This window comes from Rattus norvegicus, chromosome 9 (genome assembly GCF_036323735.1).
Source record: "Rattus norvegicus strain BN/NHsdMcwi chromosome 9, GRCr8, whole genome shotgun sequence".
Classification (NCBI taxonomy): Eukaryota; Metazoa; Chordata; class Mammalia; order Rodentia; family Muridae; genus Rattus; species Rattus norvegicus.
Genome location: NC_086027.1, coordinates 56,919,208 through 56,937,640, shown reverse-complemented (window position 1 = coordinate 56,937,640; position 18,433 = coordinate 56,919,208). Strand labels below are relative to the sequence as shown.

Genomic DNA, 18,433 nt, shown 5'->3' with positions numbered 1-18,433 from the left:
TGAATGTTTCCCCACCTGGTACTTAGAATGTAGTGGTAAGATAGAATCAAGTCAGGCACAAAACACACACACACACGTGCTAGGAGCATAGGTGGGCAGCCTGCAGCCACTTGGGACCTTCCAAGTCTCCATTTCCGTCCCATCAGAATGGATGCATACAAGCCTCTGAGAAAGTCTTTGACGGTTTGAAATGAGTATTCCTGATTTGCACAGTCTGGAACTGGAGGAGCTTGACCAGGGCAATGTGTTTGAAGCTAGTTGGACTAATCTGTCCTTCTTGTAGCTCTGGATATCCCATTCATCTTTTGAGTGCTGACAGACTCAGTATCTCCTATCGGGGGCACCCATCCTGGCCCACTGAGCCACTTTCTAGATCAATCTAGATCGTCAGCTGTCTACAGTCAAGCTCCTGTCTGTTCACAGGCACTCTCACCCAAACACTTCTGTAGCTCGCTTAGACCCGAGCTCAGCTTCATCCTCATTAGCAGAGGGCCTGAGACCTCCAGACCAACTGGTACATTTCTTTAGTCACTCCCACCCACAAAGTGACTTCCACGAGGTGGGGATGCTGGGAGGAGTGAGGACTGGGCTCCCCAGCTTCACTCTGTGCTGTTTCTCTTCCTCAGCTCAAAGGAAGTCTTCAGTCCACCACAGAGTCTTCTTTTTCAATAGACCAGCTATAGATTCTGAGAAAAGAATGGTGGTGAGATCTCAATCCACTGCTCTCCACTGGGTCAAGAGGGATAGGGTATGGAGAGGAAGAGGGACTAACATGTGCCAGCATATTATAAGCCCTGAGCAGCAAGTAGGTCCCACCAGGGCTGTTCCTGATCATCAGGCTTGTGGCAAACTTGGCACTGGTACTGGGTGAACATAGTGGTAGACAATACCCCGACTCTGGGTTGAAGGGGAAGCTGTATGGGTGTGGGTGTCTACCAGGTCATGTGGCGCTCTAGTCTTTACAATGATTCTCAATCCTAACCGTGTTTACTGTCCAAGGCTACTGACCAGACTTGCTGGTGCCAACATGTATTTACAGTTTCTCCAAAAATAACTAAGGCATTACGACTGAAGAGAGGTTCCAGGGTAAATTCACTGTGCCAGAGGGGCAGGATGCATGCCATAACATGTACTAATAAGCCTTCCAGGCATTTCAGTATATATCATTCAGCCGCAGATAAATTACTCATGCTAAAACCCTTTTATGGTTTCTGTTTCTGCTGGCATCTTGATGGTTCCCTCAGTAAAGGATGCACTAGGGCTAACCTCTCCTCACATCATGCTCTTAGCTGGAAGCCACAGGTTCGATCTACTCTCTGAAAAATGTTCTTACATTCTTATTATTGAAATCTTTTGTGTAAAAGATTGGAGTTCCATAAGGATGCCCTATCTTTCAGGGCGTTAGGAAACTTATTTCTATCTTTATCTGCAGTGCATAGAGCATGAAATCAAGACCCTAGAAGACTTACAAGATGAATATGACTTTAAATGCAAAACCTCTCAGAACAGAGGTAAGAACCCCAACAGTTCCCATTGGTTGCATCCCCCCCTCCCCCCGTCTACATTAGTAAACAGATCAATTGACTGCTTTGGACCTCTTGATGACCTAGGCCAGTATGTTTTAATTGGTCAGCTGTGACGATGGTTTGGACCAGACATTTTCCTTTGCAGCACAGTCCGGTGCCTTGGGCTGTGTTAGGCAGCATCTGTGACTGAGTTACCAGAGGCTCTACCCTCCAACCTCTAGTAGTGACAATCAAAATTGTTTCCATTCATTGGCAGATGTCTTCAAGGGAGGAGAACGAAGTATTTGTTGGGAAAGACAAAATGGTCCACAGTTGGAATTTCTAGGTCCTAACATCCATGAGCACTGTGGGAGGGCAGTGTTTCTCCAGTGTGGTTGCAACACTGTGTTTTATTGTTGAGACTTGTTTTTAATGATAGTTGAAACTAAAATGATTCCAAAAGGCCATGTACAGAACCCCATGCCCGAGTAATCACTTGGTCAATGGGGAGAGATTGTTAGTGTAACTCGGAGATGTGTGAGGAGAAAGAGCCTCAGCCACTCCTTCCTGGTGTGTCTCCTCCCTGAAGGCCATAGACAGGCTCTGTACACACTCATATGTTGCTTTGCACGTGTGCTCATTTAATCAAAACTTGGACAGTGACTTAAATAGTACATTTATTGTCACTTTACGTGTGCTGGTGAGAGCCGGCATTCGGTTTAAGTGTGGATGTTTTCATACCTAGGATACACATCGGTAAACTCTGCCTTAGTTTCTTTCCCCATTGCTGTGAGAAAATACTCTAACAAAAGCAGCTTAGCTTGTAGTTTTAGCTGCAGGTCCAGGTACAGTTCCTCACTGTGGAGTAGTCAGTCAGCTTGGAGCAGCCGCTCACACTTTATCCCCCACAAGGGAAGCAGAGAGATACAAATGCACGCACTGTTGTTAAGCTCCCTCTTTCCAGTGTATAGTCCAGGATCCCTGCCCAGAGACTGGTCATGCCCTCAGCCAAGGTCAGCTTTCCCACGTTAGTCACTGTAACCAAGGTAACCTCACAGGCAGGCCAGGAACCTGTCTCCCAGTGAGCCTCGGTTCTGTCAAGTTTAACTCAGACACCAGTCACACTTCGCGTTTTTATCGTGGTTTACCCGAGTTTGTGTGAATCTTGGTTTTAGTTGGCGTTTATCCTCTTTGCACATTCAGACGCACTCCCTGTTCCTTCATTCACAGAAAGCGAAGCCAATGGTGTGGCGAAGAGCGACCAGAAACAGGAACAGCTGCTGCTGCATAAGATGTTCTTAATGCTTGACAACAAGAGAAAGGTAGCGACTGCTTCCCAGTCATGGAACCTACGTAATGAGCTTTAATTACAGTTTACTCTGTGGGGGGACGGAGAGCACAGGACATCTCTGTGACTCTCAGGAACCTGGCTTGGCTTGAGCGAGTGCTTAAAAACACAAAACAGAATCCTCGACGTTCAGTCGTTACACATGAATTTATCCCGCCTCGTTCTTCCTCTCCTTCAGGAGATAATTCACAAAATCAGAGAGCTGCTGAACTCCATCGAGCTCACTCAGAACACTCTGATTAATGATGAGCTTGTGGAGTGGAAGCGAAGACAGCAGAGTGCCTGCATTGGGGGACCGCCCAATGCCTGCCTGGATCAGCTGCAAAGCTGGTAAGATTTTCCCAGAGTGAATATTAGCAGCTCATGCAGACCACAGACACTCATTGAGTGCCTTTAGGCTGGTGGTCAAAGGGCCCTGACAGCACTGCATTGGAGACCCTGACATGTCCGGCTTCTTGCCCGAGAGCATTTAGAAAGAACATTGATACAAGTGGCTGTTGCGAAATTCAGCCACATCTGCTCGATTGCCTGATTTTGACCATACAAAAACCCAAATGAATAGTAGTTACTGAGCCCACTGACCAACTTGAGACCTGATACTTACTAAAAGCAAAATGGCTATCCAGACAGTGGTGGCACATGCCTTTAATCCCAGACCAGGTCTACAGTGCAAGTTCCAGGACAACCAAGGCTACACAGAGAAACCCTGCAAAACCCTGCATCCAAAAAAAAAAAAAAAAAAAGAAAGAAAGAAAGAAAGAAAGAAAGAAAATCCCAGGATTAAATGATTAAATGAATTAATAGTTTCTTATGGTACATCCATTCAGTCATCTATCAACTAAATAACCTGCGAATGTTGGCTGGATGGTAAACACTTTTCTGGGACTTGGACACCCAAAAGAGATTGAATTTTGGGGCTTTCTCCTGAAGAGCTTCGCACTGGCTGAGAGTGAAGGGGGTACTTTAGGAAAACGGGGAGGAATTCTTTCCAGCAAGCAGTTCATGTGGTGGAGACGGCAGAAGTGGCCAGCTGACTGACTGGTTAGTGCTCACGAAAACTTCACGTCTGTCCCTTCCCAGGTTCACCATTGTTGCAGAGAGCCTGCAGCAGGTCCGTCAGCAGCTTAAAAAGCTGGAGGAGTTGGAACAGAAATTCACCTATGAGCAGGACCCTATTACAAAAAACAAGCAGGTGTTATCCGATCGCACCTTCGTCCTCTTCCAGCAGCTCATTCAGAGGTAAGGCCAGGTCCCGAAGACCATCTCCGGTCATGTGGACAGTTCCGAAGGGTTTGATGTGTAATGTGGACTTTGGCTACTCTGCTTTGGCTCTCGGCAGTGGGTCGTGTGCTTCCAGCCACACGTATGTGCACAGGTGCGCGCACGCGCGCGCACACACACACACACACACACACACACTCACGCATGTGCACACGCACACATAAAGACACACTCATGCATGTGCATACGCACACATACAGACACAAACACATACACACTCACGCATGTGCACATGCACACATACAGATACACACACACACACTCACGCATGTGCACACACACATACACACACACAGACACCCAGACACACTCACCCATGTGCACATGCACACATACACACACACACACCCAGACACACACACACACACACACACACACACACAAACATACACTTAGCTTATTTTTGAAATGCCTTGGCTACACAAGGGCTGGGCAGTTCTAATCTCCCACGGCTATGCTCCTGGCTCAACACCTTCTAAATCTACCTTTAACTTCACTGCCCTGTTAACCTTCTGTGAGGCTCATTGGTCTTTGCTGCCCAAAATGCTTCTGGGCAGCCCTTCCGGGGGCTTTCCCTTTCCTCCTACATTTTAGACGATCTTCCCTCTGTAGCTCTACATCTGATCCAACTCTCTCATGGCGGTTCTGTTTCCCCTCCCTGCTGCAGCCTATCCCTGTGCAAGTCCCGCCATGTCTCCCTTTGCCCAGCCATTGGCTGCTGGCATTATACTGATCGATCAAAAACCAATTAGGAACAAGGACTTTCAGTGTCTGGATGTGTAGATTCCTGATTAGAGAACCAAATCAATTCAAAGCATTAGAACCAATTCCCAAGAGGACGGGCTTACCGGTTTTTAAGGGCACTTGATTCCGTGTACCCCTCTTTCATGCCCATGCCTCTTCCTTCTTTTGGCTTCCTAGGAACGGTATAGTCCTTTGTACTCTTTCTGCCCCTTAGCGTGCGTGTGCCAGGCCCAGCAAGTGTGATGTCAGATGTCTGTTCTCCTCTCCCTGTCCTGTGGTCTCAGCCTGCACCAGGCTCACCTGTCATATCCTGCCTCCCACCAGCCTTTCTCAGTCCTTCCCCTAGGCTCTGAAACGCACAGCAGGATTTTGGTCTGGTCCTTCATTTCCTGGTAACCACGTCAGTTCCTCAGCTACATGTTAGGCCTCCCTTCCTCACTGACCCATAGGCTCCAGTGCTCAAGTGTTTTCAGTCTTTCAAGTTTCCCATCTACTGTCTCTTTAGGGAAAAGTTATTAATTATTTTTCACTGTAATAACTGTGGTAAAATCGCTAATTTATCTATATTTCTGGAATGTTGACAGCTCCTTTGTGGTGGAACGACAGCCGTGCATGCCAACTCACCCTCAGAGGCCCCTGGTCTTGAAGACTGGGGTACAGTTCACTGTGAAGCTGAGGTAATTGACATACAACTCCCTATACTGCCTGTCCCAGAAATGGTGCCTTTATCCCCCCACTTCTCCGGCTTGCTTCAAGTTTATAATACTCCTACCTCAGCTTTCCAAGTGCTGGAATACACCTAGCTCTTTAATTTCCTTTTATAAAATGCTTCTATGGAGGGATCTAGAGAAAACAATTTTTGAGTAGTCGTTTTAATATGAAATCTTACTTTGAATAGCCAGGGTCTATGCTCAAAATAGAAGTATAAGTAATATAGTTGCATATATACACATGTGCCTGTTTTTTTCTCGTTGTAAATGTAGTACATTTTTATAGTAAAAGGATATTAGTGTAGGGAACCTCAACGTTAGATCAAGAATCCCGTGGCCAAGTTCTCAGCATAAAGGGACAGAGGACAGGGATAAGGGACAAAGACAGGCTATAGAGAAAGAGGGATGGGGGAGGGAACTAGGGAGGGGGGGAAAGGGGAGGAAGGCGAGGGGGAGGGGATATTTGTCCTGTATTAGGACAAAGAACTGTTTTCTGGATAGAGAGGGGGCACATGTGGCCCATAGAAAAATGGCCGTTTATAAAGGTAAAGGTGGAATCCCATGTTAGGATGAGGTGTTTATTTTTAATTGGGCATGTTAATTAGGTGATCTAAAGGGGCTTTTAATTGCTGGATTTGACTTCAGTACTTAGATAGCTGGACCTTGGTGGTTAGCCTCAGGAGGAGGAAGTGACCAAATAGGGGAACAGACCTTGGAGGTTAGCTTTAGGAGTGTAATGTAATGGGTTTTTTGCAAGGCAGAGTGAACTGAGGAGAAGGGCAAAGCCTGCCAGAGCCATGTTTGCCATACTTGAGCTGACCAGAGTCCCTTCTCTTGGAATTTCAGGAATGTTTTTAGACAGAGTCCCAAGCAGCCTAACCCAAATGTGCACTGGCTCATATGAATCCTAGGCAGACACTGAAGTAGTGTGTGAGTGTAGACTGTGGTGTATGAATGTTTCTGCTGAGTGAATTCATACCTCTCACCAGGGTGTACCAATGTTCTTGATCTAAATATCTGCGGACAATGGCAGTTAATCACCCATATCTATCCTCCCATAATTTTGTACACATGTGTGTGTTTCACACTTAGACGCATGCACATAAATATATGGCATGTACAGCATTTCAGTTGTTAAAATTAGGATGACATTCGTACGCAGTCTTCTTTTGTCCTTGCTACAGTGGCAGGGATGCTCTGTGGATGCTTTGCTGGGTTCTAGGGAGTGGCTGCATCCGGTAATTACTGCTCAGATGAGGAGCCTGGAAGGGCTGGGCTTGTCGTCTGTGGGGTGCTGCTGTGGGTAGAGGCAGCCCTACAGCTTACAAAAACACCAGTGGAGTCTGGAATTCATAATGGACAGTTAAGAGGAAAGCCACGCCCTCACCTGCTCCTCACCAGAAGCCCCAAGCTCCTGCCCAGGTCTCTAGCTTTCAGAGCAGAGGCAAATGGAGTCCTGGTCCACTCTCTTTCTACGTCCCTGGAGCCATCCTGCTGTTTTCTGATTATGGGTACTGGTTGTAATTTAATTTCTTGGTGGTGCTTTATCTTTTCTTCCACCAGCACAGGAAATTATAAGTTTTTTAAAGAGTGATATTCACTTTTTTTGCCCATATAGTATTGATGAGAAGTGGGAATTTTGATTAAAGCAGTGTCGACAGGTTATATAAAAAAGCAGCTGTTTTTACTAATGTCTCATTACAATGGAAAGTCAGTGCTGTGTCTGTTAGAGTTTAGTGTTAGAATTTTTCCTAGCATTGCCAGCTAGGAACTGACTCTACAAATACACAAAAGAAGAGCCAAAAAGCTATATAAACTTGTCAGTTCATTTTAATAACCATAATCTAAAAGTGGGGAGAGTGGTTTATATAAAAGTTCACAGTTGGGGAATTTGCATAGTAAACACATTTTGGTCAATAGCTTTTGTTAAGGTAATGACTATTATTTTTCTTTCCAGACTGTTGGTGAAATTGCAAGAACTGAACTATAACTTGAAAGTGAAAGTCTCATTTGACAAGTAAGATTTCTTTAATCTTATCTAAGATGCTATTTAAAATGCTGGTTCTGTTAACCAATCAAATAAGCAGATTGGAATTTCTTTCCAGGACTAGGGCTGTACTGTAGGTCCTGAGGCCATGGTCTGTGAGGAGAGGCACCTAATGGGCTATCAAGAGCCAACACAAGCCGTTCTATCAGACTTCCATTACTGGCTCCTTTCTGAGGATTCGCCTAGAGCATGGACTCTCTAGACTAGAATAAACAAAAGAACAGAGGAAAGGAGATTGCCTTCATCAAGTCATAAAGCAGTTGGGCTTGCCACATGGCATCTCTTAGGCCAGGCCCAGAGAAGGGCCCTTAGTGCAACACGCCCAAAGATGCAGGCTTGTGTATCGTAGTCATGGGGGAGGCTGTTTCTGGAATGAGGTGAGAGACATCTGGGGCAGGCATGAGGGGGTGTGACGGGTTGGGTGTGAGGCACAGTAGAGCCTGCTGCATTCACTTACGTTTAGTGGCTGGCACTGAAGGACAAAGAATGGGAACACTATCTTGTTATTTTCTCCAAGTCACTCCAGACAATAGGGATTGAGAGAAAACTCACTGCTTTGTGATATCCTCTCGTTTCTGGGCAGCAGAGCATTGCTGTCTGTGGGTCACTAAGTGCTGAGATGGGATGTATATAGTTCGCTGAGCTCCTTAAACCTGTTAACCATTTACACCTCACAGGTCCCTGTAGTGTAGAGCCAGCAGCAGGCTGAATGAGAGAGAAATGCCAGGCAGGTGGCTTAGCACCAGAGACATTCAGTGTTGCTTGATCTCACTTGTGTGGACAAGAGGACAGGGGCCATGAGCATAGGCGATCCGCTATTGTCTTATACATATGTTATATGTATATTTTATACATATGTGATGTAGAGACCAGTCTTGCTCTGAAGCACATGCTGGTCTGGAACCCATGGTCTCCTGCCTCTGTCTTATGTGTGTTGAGATTCAGGCATGTGCCAGTGCCCCTGCTCATAGATCTGTTTCTTCATTCCTCGCCCCCTCTTCTCTCCTGCCTTCCTTTTCCTCTCCCTGTTTTAAAGGAAGGAAACATATTTACTGAGTAAAGCACAAGAGGCAGTGAGCTAGGAATTAACTACAGTACCACCCGCAGCCGGTATATTCGTTTCGTCTGTTATTTATATGTCTGTGTAATCATATGCATCTATTGTGTCTACTAAATCTAATTTCAAATTTACATATATCTTTTTACAGAGATGTGAACGAGAAAAACACAGTGAAAGGGTAGGTGTAGCATTTGCACCATACTTTGCTGTCTTGTTTGTCTGGTAGTTCGAAGCATTTTAAGGATTTATGTCTTGCATTGTATAGATTCCGGAAGTTCAACATCTTGGGTACTCACACAAAAGTGATGAACATGGAAGAATCCACCAACGGAAGTTTGGCAGCTGAGTTCCGACACCTGGTAGGTAGAACAATTTGCTGTCTTGAGTCTCCTTGCTGTGTGCTTTGACAGGGGCTGTACCAATCTCAGTAAAGTGCTTTATGAACTCACATGTACATAAATTGTATGAGCACTTGTCTCCTCCTCTGTGAGCAGCCCCTATGGTTCTGGCAGCATTCTAAGGAAACCATTCCCAAGTTCAGTTTTCACCTCTCCTGCCTGACTACCAATGTTGCAAGAGAAGGAGGCCTCAAATAAAAAAGGGGTTGGGGGCTGGAGAGATGGCTCAGCAGTTAAGAGCACTGTCTGCTCTTCCAGAGGTCCTGAGTTCAATTCCTAGCAACCTCATGGTGGCTCACAATCTGTAATGGGGTTGGATGCCCTTTTCTGGTGTGTCTGAAGACAGCTACAGTGTACTCACATACAATAAATTAATTAATTAATTTAAAAGAGAGAGAGAGAGAGAGAGAGAGAGAGAGAGAGAGAGAGAGAGAGAGACCTCATTCCACTGGGTAGAAGGGTGCTACTCTCCGCCGGTCTCCAAGAGGGGGCTGAGCCTGAAGGGAGGTAATGGTACCTTTTCGCTGGGTACCAGCTTGGGAGCTACACGTGAGGTGAGAGCCTCCATCCAGCTTGGAAGTCTATTAAGTGCCCAGATTGGCCCTTTAAAGTTCAAAGATTGAAAGCGAACTGGGAGACTAGGTCAGCCTGGCCTGGAAGATTGCAGAGACCAGTAAGAAGCTGTTTCATGTGCTTGGGGACTTGAAATGGCTGCTGAAGGTGCCTGGAGTACCATTGCGTGCAGAAGGAGTGCAGAAGGAACGGGCCTTGGTTCTGGGCCATCACCTCTCTTAGAGCACCCACACCCCACCAGGCTTTGGGAAAAGGCACTTTCCCTCTTGTTCTGAGGAGACTATCACACCTTTCTTTCTAGTTCTGACTGAGGACTGATCTGTGAATAAACATATCAACTCTGATGATTAACTTGCCATTTGGGTTCTTCTTTTACAGCAACTGAAGGAACAGAAAAATGCTGGGAACAGAACCAATGAGGTACGCATCTGTGGGTGGCGAGCAGGTCCTAACCGAATAGATCTGCTCCAAGAGGATGCATCCCAGAGTCCTGGGCCCTGGCATGGAAGGGCACTCAGGGTGTCTGTGGGGATGGTGAAAACACTCTCCCGTGTGCTTTCTGTTTGAAAGGCACTTTAACCCACAGTCTCATTGACCTTACGTCCAACCAGATGGGGCATAGCGAGCTTTCATATTGTTCACTTGGGTGAAGAAATGAAGACCCAGAGTTAGCATGGTTTAGCTCAGAGTGCACAGAAAAGCTGGAGAGGCTGAAGGTGACTGTCTTGGTTAGGGTTACTACTGCTGCAAAGGAACTTTGAACAAAAGCAAACTGAGGTGAAAGGGTTTATTTGGTTTAACTTCCCCATTGTAGTCCATCTCTGAAGGAAGTCAGGACAGGAACTCAAGCAGGGAGGAACATAGATGTAGGAGGATATCTGGTCTTTGCTAATTTTGGGGTTCTTTTTTTTCTTCCACCCTTTTTTACCCTGCCCTTTCAACCCTCTAACACTAGATAAGAGAGGAAAAGAGGGATAGAAAAGAAAAGAGGGATAGAAAAGAAAAGAGGGATAGAAAAGTCCCAGAATAATGTCAGTTGGAAAGGGAGTGATGTTATTGTTAGACTACTTCCTACTGATTAGGGGCACCCTCAGGGCCCTAGCATTTGTATATCCTTTGAAAACTTCCCAGAATTCCAAAAGTCACACGATCACGGAAACTCTAGCTGGCAAAGTCGTGCTTCTGCTAACGCATGAAGGCAAACCAGTCAGTTGCTGAGGACAATCCCAAGCAGCCCCATATCCCCACACCTGGGATTAAAACAAAAAATACTCATAATATTTCTGTGGGTTTTTTTTTTAGAGAAACCAAAGTGTCAGAATTTTCACCACACAGGAGCTGAGGCAGAGGCCATGGAGGGGTGCTGCTTGCTGCTTACTGGCTTGCTTCCTAAAGTTTGCTCAGCCTGCTTTCTTATAGCACCCAGTCTAGGGATGCCACCACCACCCACAATGGGCTGGGCCCTCCTCTATCAATCACTACTTAAGAAAATACCATATAGCTGAATCTTGTAGGGGCGTTTCCTGAATCGAGGCACCGTCTTCTTGGATAACTCTTGCTTGTGTCAAGGTGACATAAAGTTAGCCAGCACAGTGACTTATTCTGAAGATCTAGTATTGCAGAGGGTTCCCTGCTACTGCGTCTCCTACACTGTGACGTTGCCTTGTCATAGATCCCTTTTTACATCCTGGGCCTTAGGAGCTATGGTCATGATGATTGAAAGAAAATGAGAAATGGTTGGGCGTGGTAGTGCAGGCCTTTAATCCCAGCAGTCAGAAGGCAGAGGCAGGGGACTCCCTGAGTTGGAGATCAGCCTGCCCTACAGAGTTCCAGGACAGCCAGGGCTGTTAGACAAAAAAACTCTTTCTCAGAGAGAGGGTGGGGGAGAAAAGAAGGGAATGAGAGGGATAGCTTGGGCCTGGGCTGCTTTGAAATTGTCCTGGGAGCACTGTATCGTTGACTGTTATTCCATATCATGACCAGTGGAGGTCACTGCAGCTCCGTCACAAGTGCTGGCCTGTGCAGCACACACTGATGAGTTTTGCTCCTTAGCTGTCTTTGTCACCTTCTAGGTCTAGTAGCTGTCTCTATAGTTCCAAGATGGTGTGACACAAAAGAGATGTGTATGAAGTCACTTCGAAACTATCCCTTTCTACCCAACCAAAGCACTTACGACCAAGCACATGTGGGTCAGTTAGCAGTTCCAGGAGAGGCTCTGACTCGTAAGACCCACCCTCACCTCCACTCCCCCTGTGAGGTGTGTGGGAGCAGGCAGATGGCTGGAGGTCAGGGGGCCACAGCTTGTGGATAAAGCCACTTGTAGTTGCCACCTTCCCACTGGCGTTTCTGTCTCTGAATACATAATCCTCGTCATGATTTACAATCATCTTTGAGAGGACGCCAGGAAACCTGGAATAGTAGAATCTGGGGTATCGAGCTCTGAAGTCCGAGTTCCGGCTCACAGCTGATTTTAGGATCTCTACAACCTCTTTTTGGTTTTGAGAGCTGCTTTCTTTTCCTTTTGGAAGGGTCCTCTCATTGTCACCGAAGAACTTCACTCTCTTAGCTTTGAAACCCAGTTGTGCCAGCCAGGCTTGGTGATTGACCTTGAGGTAAGATGCCAGTTTCCTAAGGGAGAATAAATTTTGTCTTTACTTCCACACGGGTTTGTCTTTCAGTTTCTGTTTCAGAGTTACGTACCTAATTGTTAAAAATGACGATCCCTTTAAAAATTACTGCTTTTAAATTTTTGTGTTTAAGGATGTTTTAGCTGCATATATGTCTGTACACCACAAGTATGTGTGGGGCCTGCAGAGGCCAGAAGAGGGTATCAGATCCCCTGGGACCCAAGTTACAGACATCTGTAAGCCACCATGTGGGTGTTAGGAATCAAACTTGGGCCCCCTGGAAGAGCAGGCAAGTGCCCTTAACTACTGAACCATCTCTCTTGTCCCAAAAGTGATCTTTTCCAGTTAATACTATGTTGACATTAATGATGTAGGAAGATGGAGGCTTGAATTAACCTTAAAATTTTGCAAAAGAAATGTTAGGATTTGTGCCAGCCACTGCTGAGTGTTTAGCTATTCAAAGGGAGAGTCAAGTGATTTCAAGGTCTTTGTTCACTTTCAGACCACCTCTCTTCCCGTCGTGGTGATCTCCAATGTCAGCCAGCTCCCCAGTGGCTGGGCTTCTATCCTGTGGTACAACATGCTGGTGACAGAGCCCAGGGTATGGAAAACACGTGATTTAGTACAAGGCTGCTGCTGCTGGCTGCTTCCATTACCAGGTGTCGGGGAGAACAGTGCCAAGCTGCATGGCACCACTGAGGACCTTGTGTGACAAGAAAATAGTCACACATATGTGCCGGGCATGGGAACAGCGATTTTCCTTTCTGTGTGGACGAACTCAGGCAGTCAATGGCTCTATTCTTTTGGTTGTAGAGGGAGTATTACTTGTTTTAAGATGTATGCGTTCGTTAAATGGGCACGCATTTTTTTAGAGCAGGAACACACTGCAGACTGGCCAGTTGACTCTCATTAGGAAATACTGTGTTCAAGTAGTCAGGAGCTCTGGTTAATCAAATACAGAATCATTGCTCCCAGGGGAAAATGTAGAGCTCAGCTTCTGTGACCTTTCAGTCCCAGCGTTCCTGGCAGCCCACCTATAGGTAATGGGAGGATGCTTCTTTTTAGAGGCACCTTATCTAGTCTATCTTGACTTGTCACACTGTAACTCATGCCTGAGTGAAGTTATCTAACATACTCTCTCCATAATGTCCCCCACAGCTTTCGTGTGCCTAGCACCATTTTAAACAGTTCAGTCACCAACAAAAATCACAAAAATGTGAAAACCAGAGGGGCCAACTGTGAGCTACAACAAAAAGCCAGGATACTGTTTCATTCTATCTTAGCCAGGGACAGCAATCTGTGACCACAGACTTGCCTCAAGTATTGATTTTGGAGTTATAAGTAAATTGTAGTGAATATATAGATTAACAAGCGCGAATCTGCTAATTCTGAGGATTCTTGTCGGCATCAGGGACTGCCTGTGTGTCACATAAGCCAGCACTGAGCTCTGGGGCAGGCTGTGTCTGAGCTTTACCTGTGGCAGGTGGCTCCTCTGTAACCCCAGCTTCTGGGTGTTTTCTTTCCAGAATCTCTCCTTCTTCCTGAACCCCCCGTGTGCGTGGTGGTCCCAGCTCTCAGAGGTGCTGAGTTGGCAGTTTTCGTCAGTCACCAAGAGAGGTCTCAACGCTGACCAGCTGAGCATGCTGGGGGAGAAGCTTCTGGGTATGATGGACATGCACCCACGAGTTGGCCTTCTTTATCCTGTTTCTTAGAGGTAGAAGAGTGTTAAAATCAGTTGGTTTTTTAACTACAGTCAATTGTAGCCAAGTGAGATCAAGGCTTTGAGTCCTGAAAGAAACAATGACTCTTGCTTTCTTACACACATGTGACTGAGCCAGGACCTTAAGGGGAAATTTTTAGATTATGAGTCTGAACTACGATATCAGTGAGCAAGCTGAGCTCTTAACTATCCGTAGAAGTAGAGGAAAGGCCCTTACATATTAAAGTTCTAGACTTAAAACCCCGGGGTCTTGGGCCAACTGTGCCCTTGTTGCAGGAGGCAGAGCCATAGTTTTGTCTGATCAGGCGGCCTGGAGCGTGGCAGATAGTTCTATGTAAGTGGCTGATGTCAGAAGACTTACTTGCCTTCTACCATCAAGGCCTCACAGATCTTCCAGTGAGCCGGAGTATCTGAACCATGTCTTTAAAATTCCATCGACACTGTTGTCCAGGTTTGCTCTCTGTGTAGCAGGCTGCCCACGGATGAAGTGGGACTTCCTTAACTGGGTGTCCCTCAGCAGGGTCTTCGCCCACATGTGCACATTAACCAAGGTCCACATTTGATGAGATGCCAGGATTTTTTTTTTCCCGCTTGTTGTAGCTTAGCTGTGGTTCTCTTTACACAAAGTAGTGGACTTAACACAGCTCAGACCACAGGCTGCATTAATTCACATGGCTAATTGTGTTTATGGTTTGTATCTGTTTGAACCACTTTGTGAGAAGGCTGAGGGAAATACCTCAGTTTACAGTAAGCTTATAAAATCCCCTGGGGGTGATTGGTCTTCTTTTGAACTATACTTTTAGTTTGTGAGGCATTTTGTGGGGAGGGACTTCACGTAGGCAGTTAGAGAAACAGTGGGGAATGGTGCTAGGTGGGGGCAGAGGGGGCTTCTTCACAGAGCCTTCAGGGAGACAGAGATCACGCCAGTCAGATCAGCCTGGAAGAGTGCGTCCTGGGGAGGGATTTATAGAGATCGGTCTGCTCTCTGAAAAAGGAGCTAAGAGGCACCAGATGGCCAGCCTGATGCTTCAGCTGTCTCTGCACTTTCATAATCAGATGCTCAGTAAGTCCCCATGCTTTCCTTCATGCAGCTGGGGTCAGACCAATAGACAGCAGTGCGCTGATGCACATCCGTAATCTCAGGCTGGGGGAGTCAGAGGCAGTGAGTTTGAGGCCTGACTGGGTAGAGAAGGTTTGAGACTGCTTGCTGGTCCTCTCAGTCTGTGTGGTTGTTGTTCCATTTCGAGTTAGCACGCCAGAGAATATGATGTGGTCATAGACCTATGATGTAGTCCCCCATTGCAGTAGATACAAGAGCTCTCAGCCCAACTAGAGCAGCAGATCAGTTTCTGTTTGGTAAAAAGGCTCTTATTGTTTGTTTGGTTTTGTTTTGTTTTTAGGCCCTAATGCTGGCCCTGATGGTCTTATTCCATGGACAAGGTTCTGTAAGGTGGGTATTCTCTGGGTTTTACACCCTGAGTCTGAGTTCTTCCCGTTCTGGGAGCTCTCTATTTCTCACTGTGGTACTTCACTGTTTGCTTACTCTGGAATGTTCATCTGCCCCACACCCCCACACCCCCACGGACACGCTGTTTGCTTTCCTACAGGGCAGGAGGTTGGTGTGCAAGCAGAGCCAGGCAGGAAGCACCTGCCTGAGTGATAACATTCTTCCACATTCCTCACACCAGCTTCTTAATCACCAGGGCTTTGGCTAAGGCCGTGAGAAATGTGTGCCGTGGAGCCGTGCAGAGCGGCTCCAGCTGAGGGCACTTGCACAGGAAGGCCATACCCTGCAGGAGTCGCCAGCTGGGGTCAGCAGCTCATGCTGGGCTCTGCTACAGTGAGGACACTCCTGTTTTCCAGTCATCTGGGAAATCATCTTTGCTGGGTGCTGCTCTTGGGAAGGGAGCCAAGGAGGGAAAAGCTCTAGCAAGTCAGAGGCAAGGGGGTCCAGGCATCCCCACTCAGGAATGACTGCCACTCTTGCCTGACCTGGGGTCTCTTAGGAAGGGCAGGGCAAAGCGGTGCTTTGGTTAACCAATTGTGCACCTGTATACTTCCAGGAAAATATTAACGATAAGAATTTCTCCTTCTGGCCTTGGATTGACACCATCCTAGAACTCATTAAGAAGCACCTGCTTTGCCTCTGGAATGATGGGTAAGGGTCACGGAGCGCTCTTAAGGCTGGGTACAGTGCGAGCTGGTCTTCAGCTTTGGCAGCTTAAAAATGCATGCATAAGGCTCCGTGAAAGGACACCCTCGGGAGATTAAGCATGTCTTAGGGTATATATATATATATATATTAAAGTTAAGTTAAAAACAAAAACCTCTTAGTACCATTAATTTATTTATTCATCCCCACAAAAATTGTCAGTCTTTTCTGTAGAGCCATAGGAAAGAATCAGAAACCAGCAGGTGGGGTGGTGCAGACCTTTAACTGCAGCAGAAGGCCGAGGCGGAAGAGGCTCACCTCTGCTCACAGCGTAGCAAGTTCCAGGCAGCCAAGGCTGACAGTGATACTCAGTCTTTTTTTTTTTTTTTTTTTTGTTAAAATAAAGACAGGAAGGAAGGAAGGAGGATGGAAGGAAAGAAAGAGAAATAAAGAGAAAGTGTTTTGCTCATTCATTCCCAGGATCAACTGATATCAAGTGGTACCTGTCAGTTGATCAGGTGTGCTGGTGTTTGAAAATCTGTTATTTGAGACTGCATCTCCAGTTCAAGATGTATATGCAGACATTTTCATGGCGTTTAAAGTCAGCAAGTAACAGCACAAGACTCATTGCCTGTTTACCGAGCAACATTCCCAGGCTGTGTTCATCTTGATTCTTACTTAGCGCATGGCTCTATAAGTGAGACGCTTCTTTGAAGTACCAGTTAGACATTTTGAAAGTATATGTTTTTATAATATGTTCTCTTGTCAGGTAGGAGAAGTTTTCTTAAACTGTAAAATTGAAAATTAAGTTGATGAATGAAACCCAGAGTGTCTCCATTAATCTCTTTATATCCAGGTGCATCATGGGCTTTATCAGCAAGGAGCGAGAACGTGCTCTGCTCAAGGACCAGCAGCCCGGGACGTTCCTGCTTAGGTTCAGTGAGAGCTCCCGGGAAGGGGCCATCACATTCACATGGGTGGAACGGTCCCAAAATGGAGGTGGTGAGTGAAGTGTCTCACACATGCTGGCCTGCCACACATGTCCCTAATCTACTGCTGAGGATCAGCCCATTTGAATAGCTTTGGAACGGAAATAGCATATCCTATAATTGCACTACCTAGCTCTCCATAGAGACCTGAAGCAGTGTGGACACTGGTGATATGCTGCCCGGAAATGTGTTGTGGAAATGATGCATTTCAAACCAAGGCCAAGTTTTTCCTTTCTCTCGGGGTGATTGCCTGCAGATCAAGGATGTGAATCAGTCCTATCTCCTCCCAGTTGTTGGGAAAGACCACATTTCCCACATGTACGACTTCAGACTCAGCTCGTTCTGGAATAAAGTGCCCATGTGAGGTCAAGCTTTGTGAGATGCATCCCTGCAGACTCCTCCACACGCTGTTAGCAGACTCTGCTAGGGTGAGGTGCAGAGGAGAGGAGCTGTACCGTCATCTCTGCCGCATATTAGATTTCTATTTAGCCAAATGGCTAAAACACTCCATGGTATCCTACAGCAGGTTGAACAGAACAGATGGGAAACTAATAGTTGCTAAGACTTACTTGGAGAACCGTAGGGAAAGCTGGGTGTCCTAGGACTTTCTGTTTTCTTCAGATAGATTCAGGATAGTCTTGTGATTCTACTGATCTTTGTTCCAGTGAAATAGGAAGCCTGGAATCAGGGCCTAGTAGCAGATGGGTGCTGAGGTCAGCCTTGTTTCTTTTTTTTCCTGGCAGTTTATGTCTCAAGCCCACTGAGATACGGGTCTGAGAAACTGATCACAGAGGAAGGCACTTAGCGGCCAAGAAAGCTTACACAGGGCAGCACCAGCTACAGGGATTTAGGCTGTAGGAGAGGAGAGGAGAGGAGAGGAGAGGAGAGGAGAGGAGAGGAGAGGGGAGGAGATGGTCAGGCTAAGCTCAGAGGACTGGTGCACAGCCAGAGCTGGGGTTCTGGGCTCCAAACAGAAGAGAACTGAAGCACAGCATATTTCCTGGAGGTCTAGAGGGAAGAAGTAGCACATAGCATCTTGGTTTTATTTCAAGAATTGCTTGTTTTAATAAAATAGGGATTTTATATCTGAAAGGAAAAGCAGAAAGCAAGCATCTTCAATGACTTGATCTGTAGCCTGAGCCTGATGACGTGTGTGTGTGTGTGTGTGTGTGTGTGTGTGTGTCTGTGTATGTCTGTGTGTGTGAGTGTGTATGTATCTATGTATGTTTGTGTGTGTGTATCTGTGTGTGTGCGAGTCTGTGTGTGTATCTCTGTGTGT

At 46.4% G+C, this 18,433-nt stretch overlaps 1 protein-coding gene across 2 annotated transcripts in view; it reads left to right on the top strand.

The window, feature by feature from the left end:
- Positions 1–18,433, top strand: part of Stat1 (signal transducer and activator of transcription 1) — a 40,405-nt gene that overhangs the window by 14,286 nt on the left and 7,686 nt on the right. For both annotated transcript variants that reach the window (NM_032612.3, NM_001034164.1), the window contains 15 exon segments: positions 1,433–1,511; positions 2,736–2,827; positions 3,032–3,183; positions 3,934–4,092; positions 5,463–5,555; positions 7,546–7,605; positions 8,844–8,873; positions 8,961–9,054; positions 10,045–10,086; positions 12,195–12,278; positions 12,796–12,894; positions 13,820–13,955; positions 15,414–15,463; positions 16,077–16,171; positions 17,022–17,167. In NM_032612.3, the coding sequence (NP_116001.2) occupies positions 1,433–1,511; positions 2,736–2,827; positions 3,032–3,183; positions 3,934–4,092; positions 5,463–5,555; positions 7,546–7,605; positions 8,844–8,873; positions 8,961–9,054; positions 10,045–10,086; positions 12,195–12,278; positions 12,796–12,894; positions 13,820–13,955; positions 15,414–15,463; positions 16,077–16,171; positions 17,022–17,167 (1,411 nt within the window).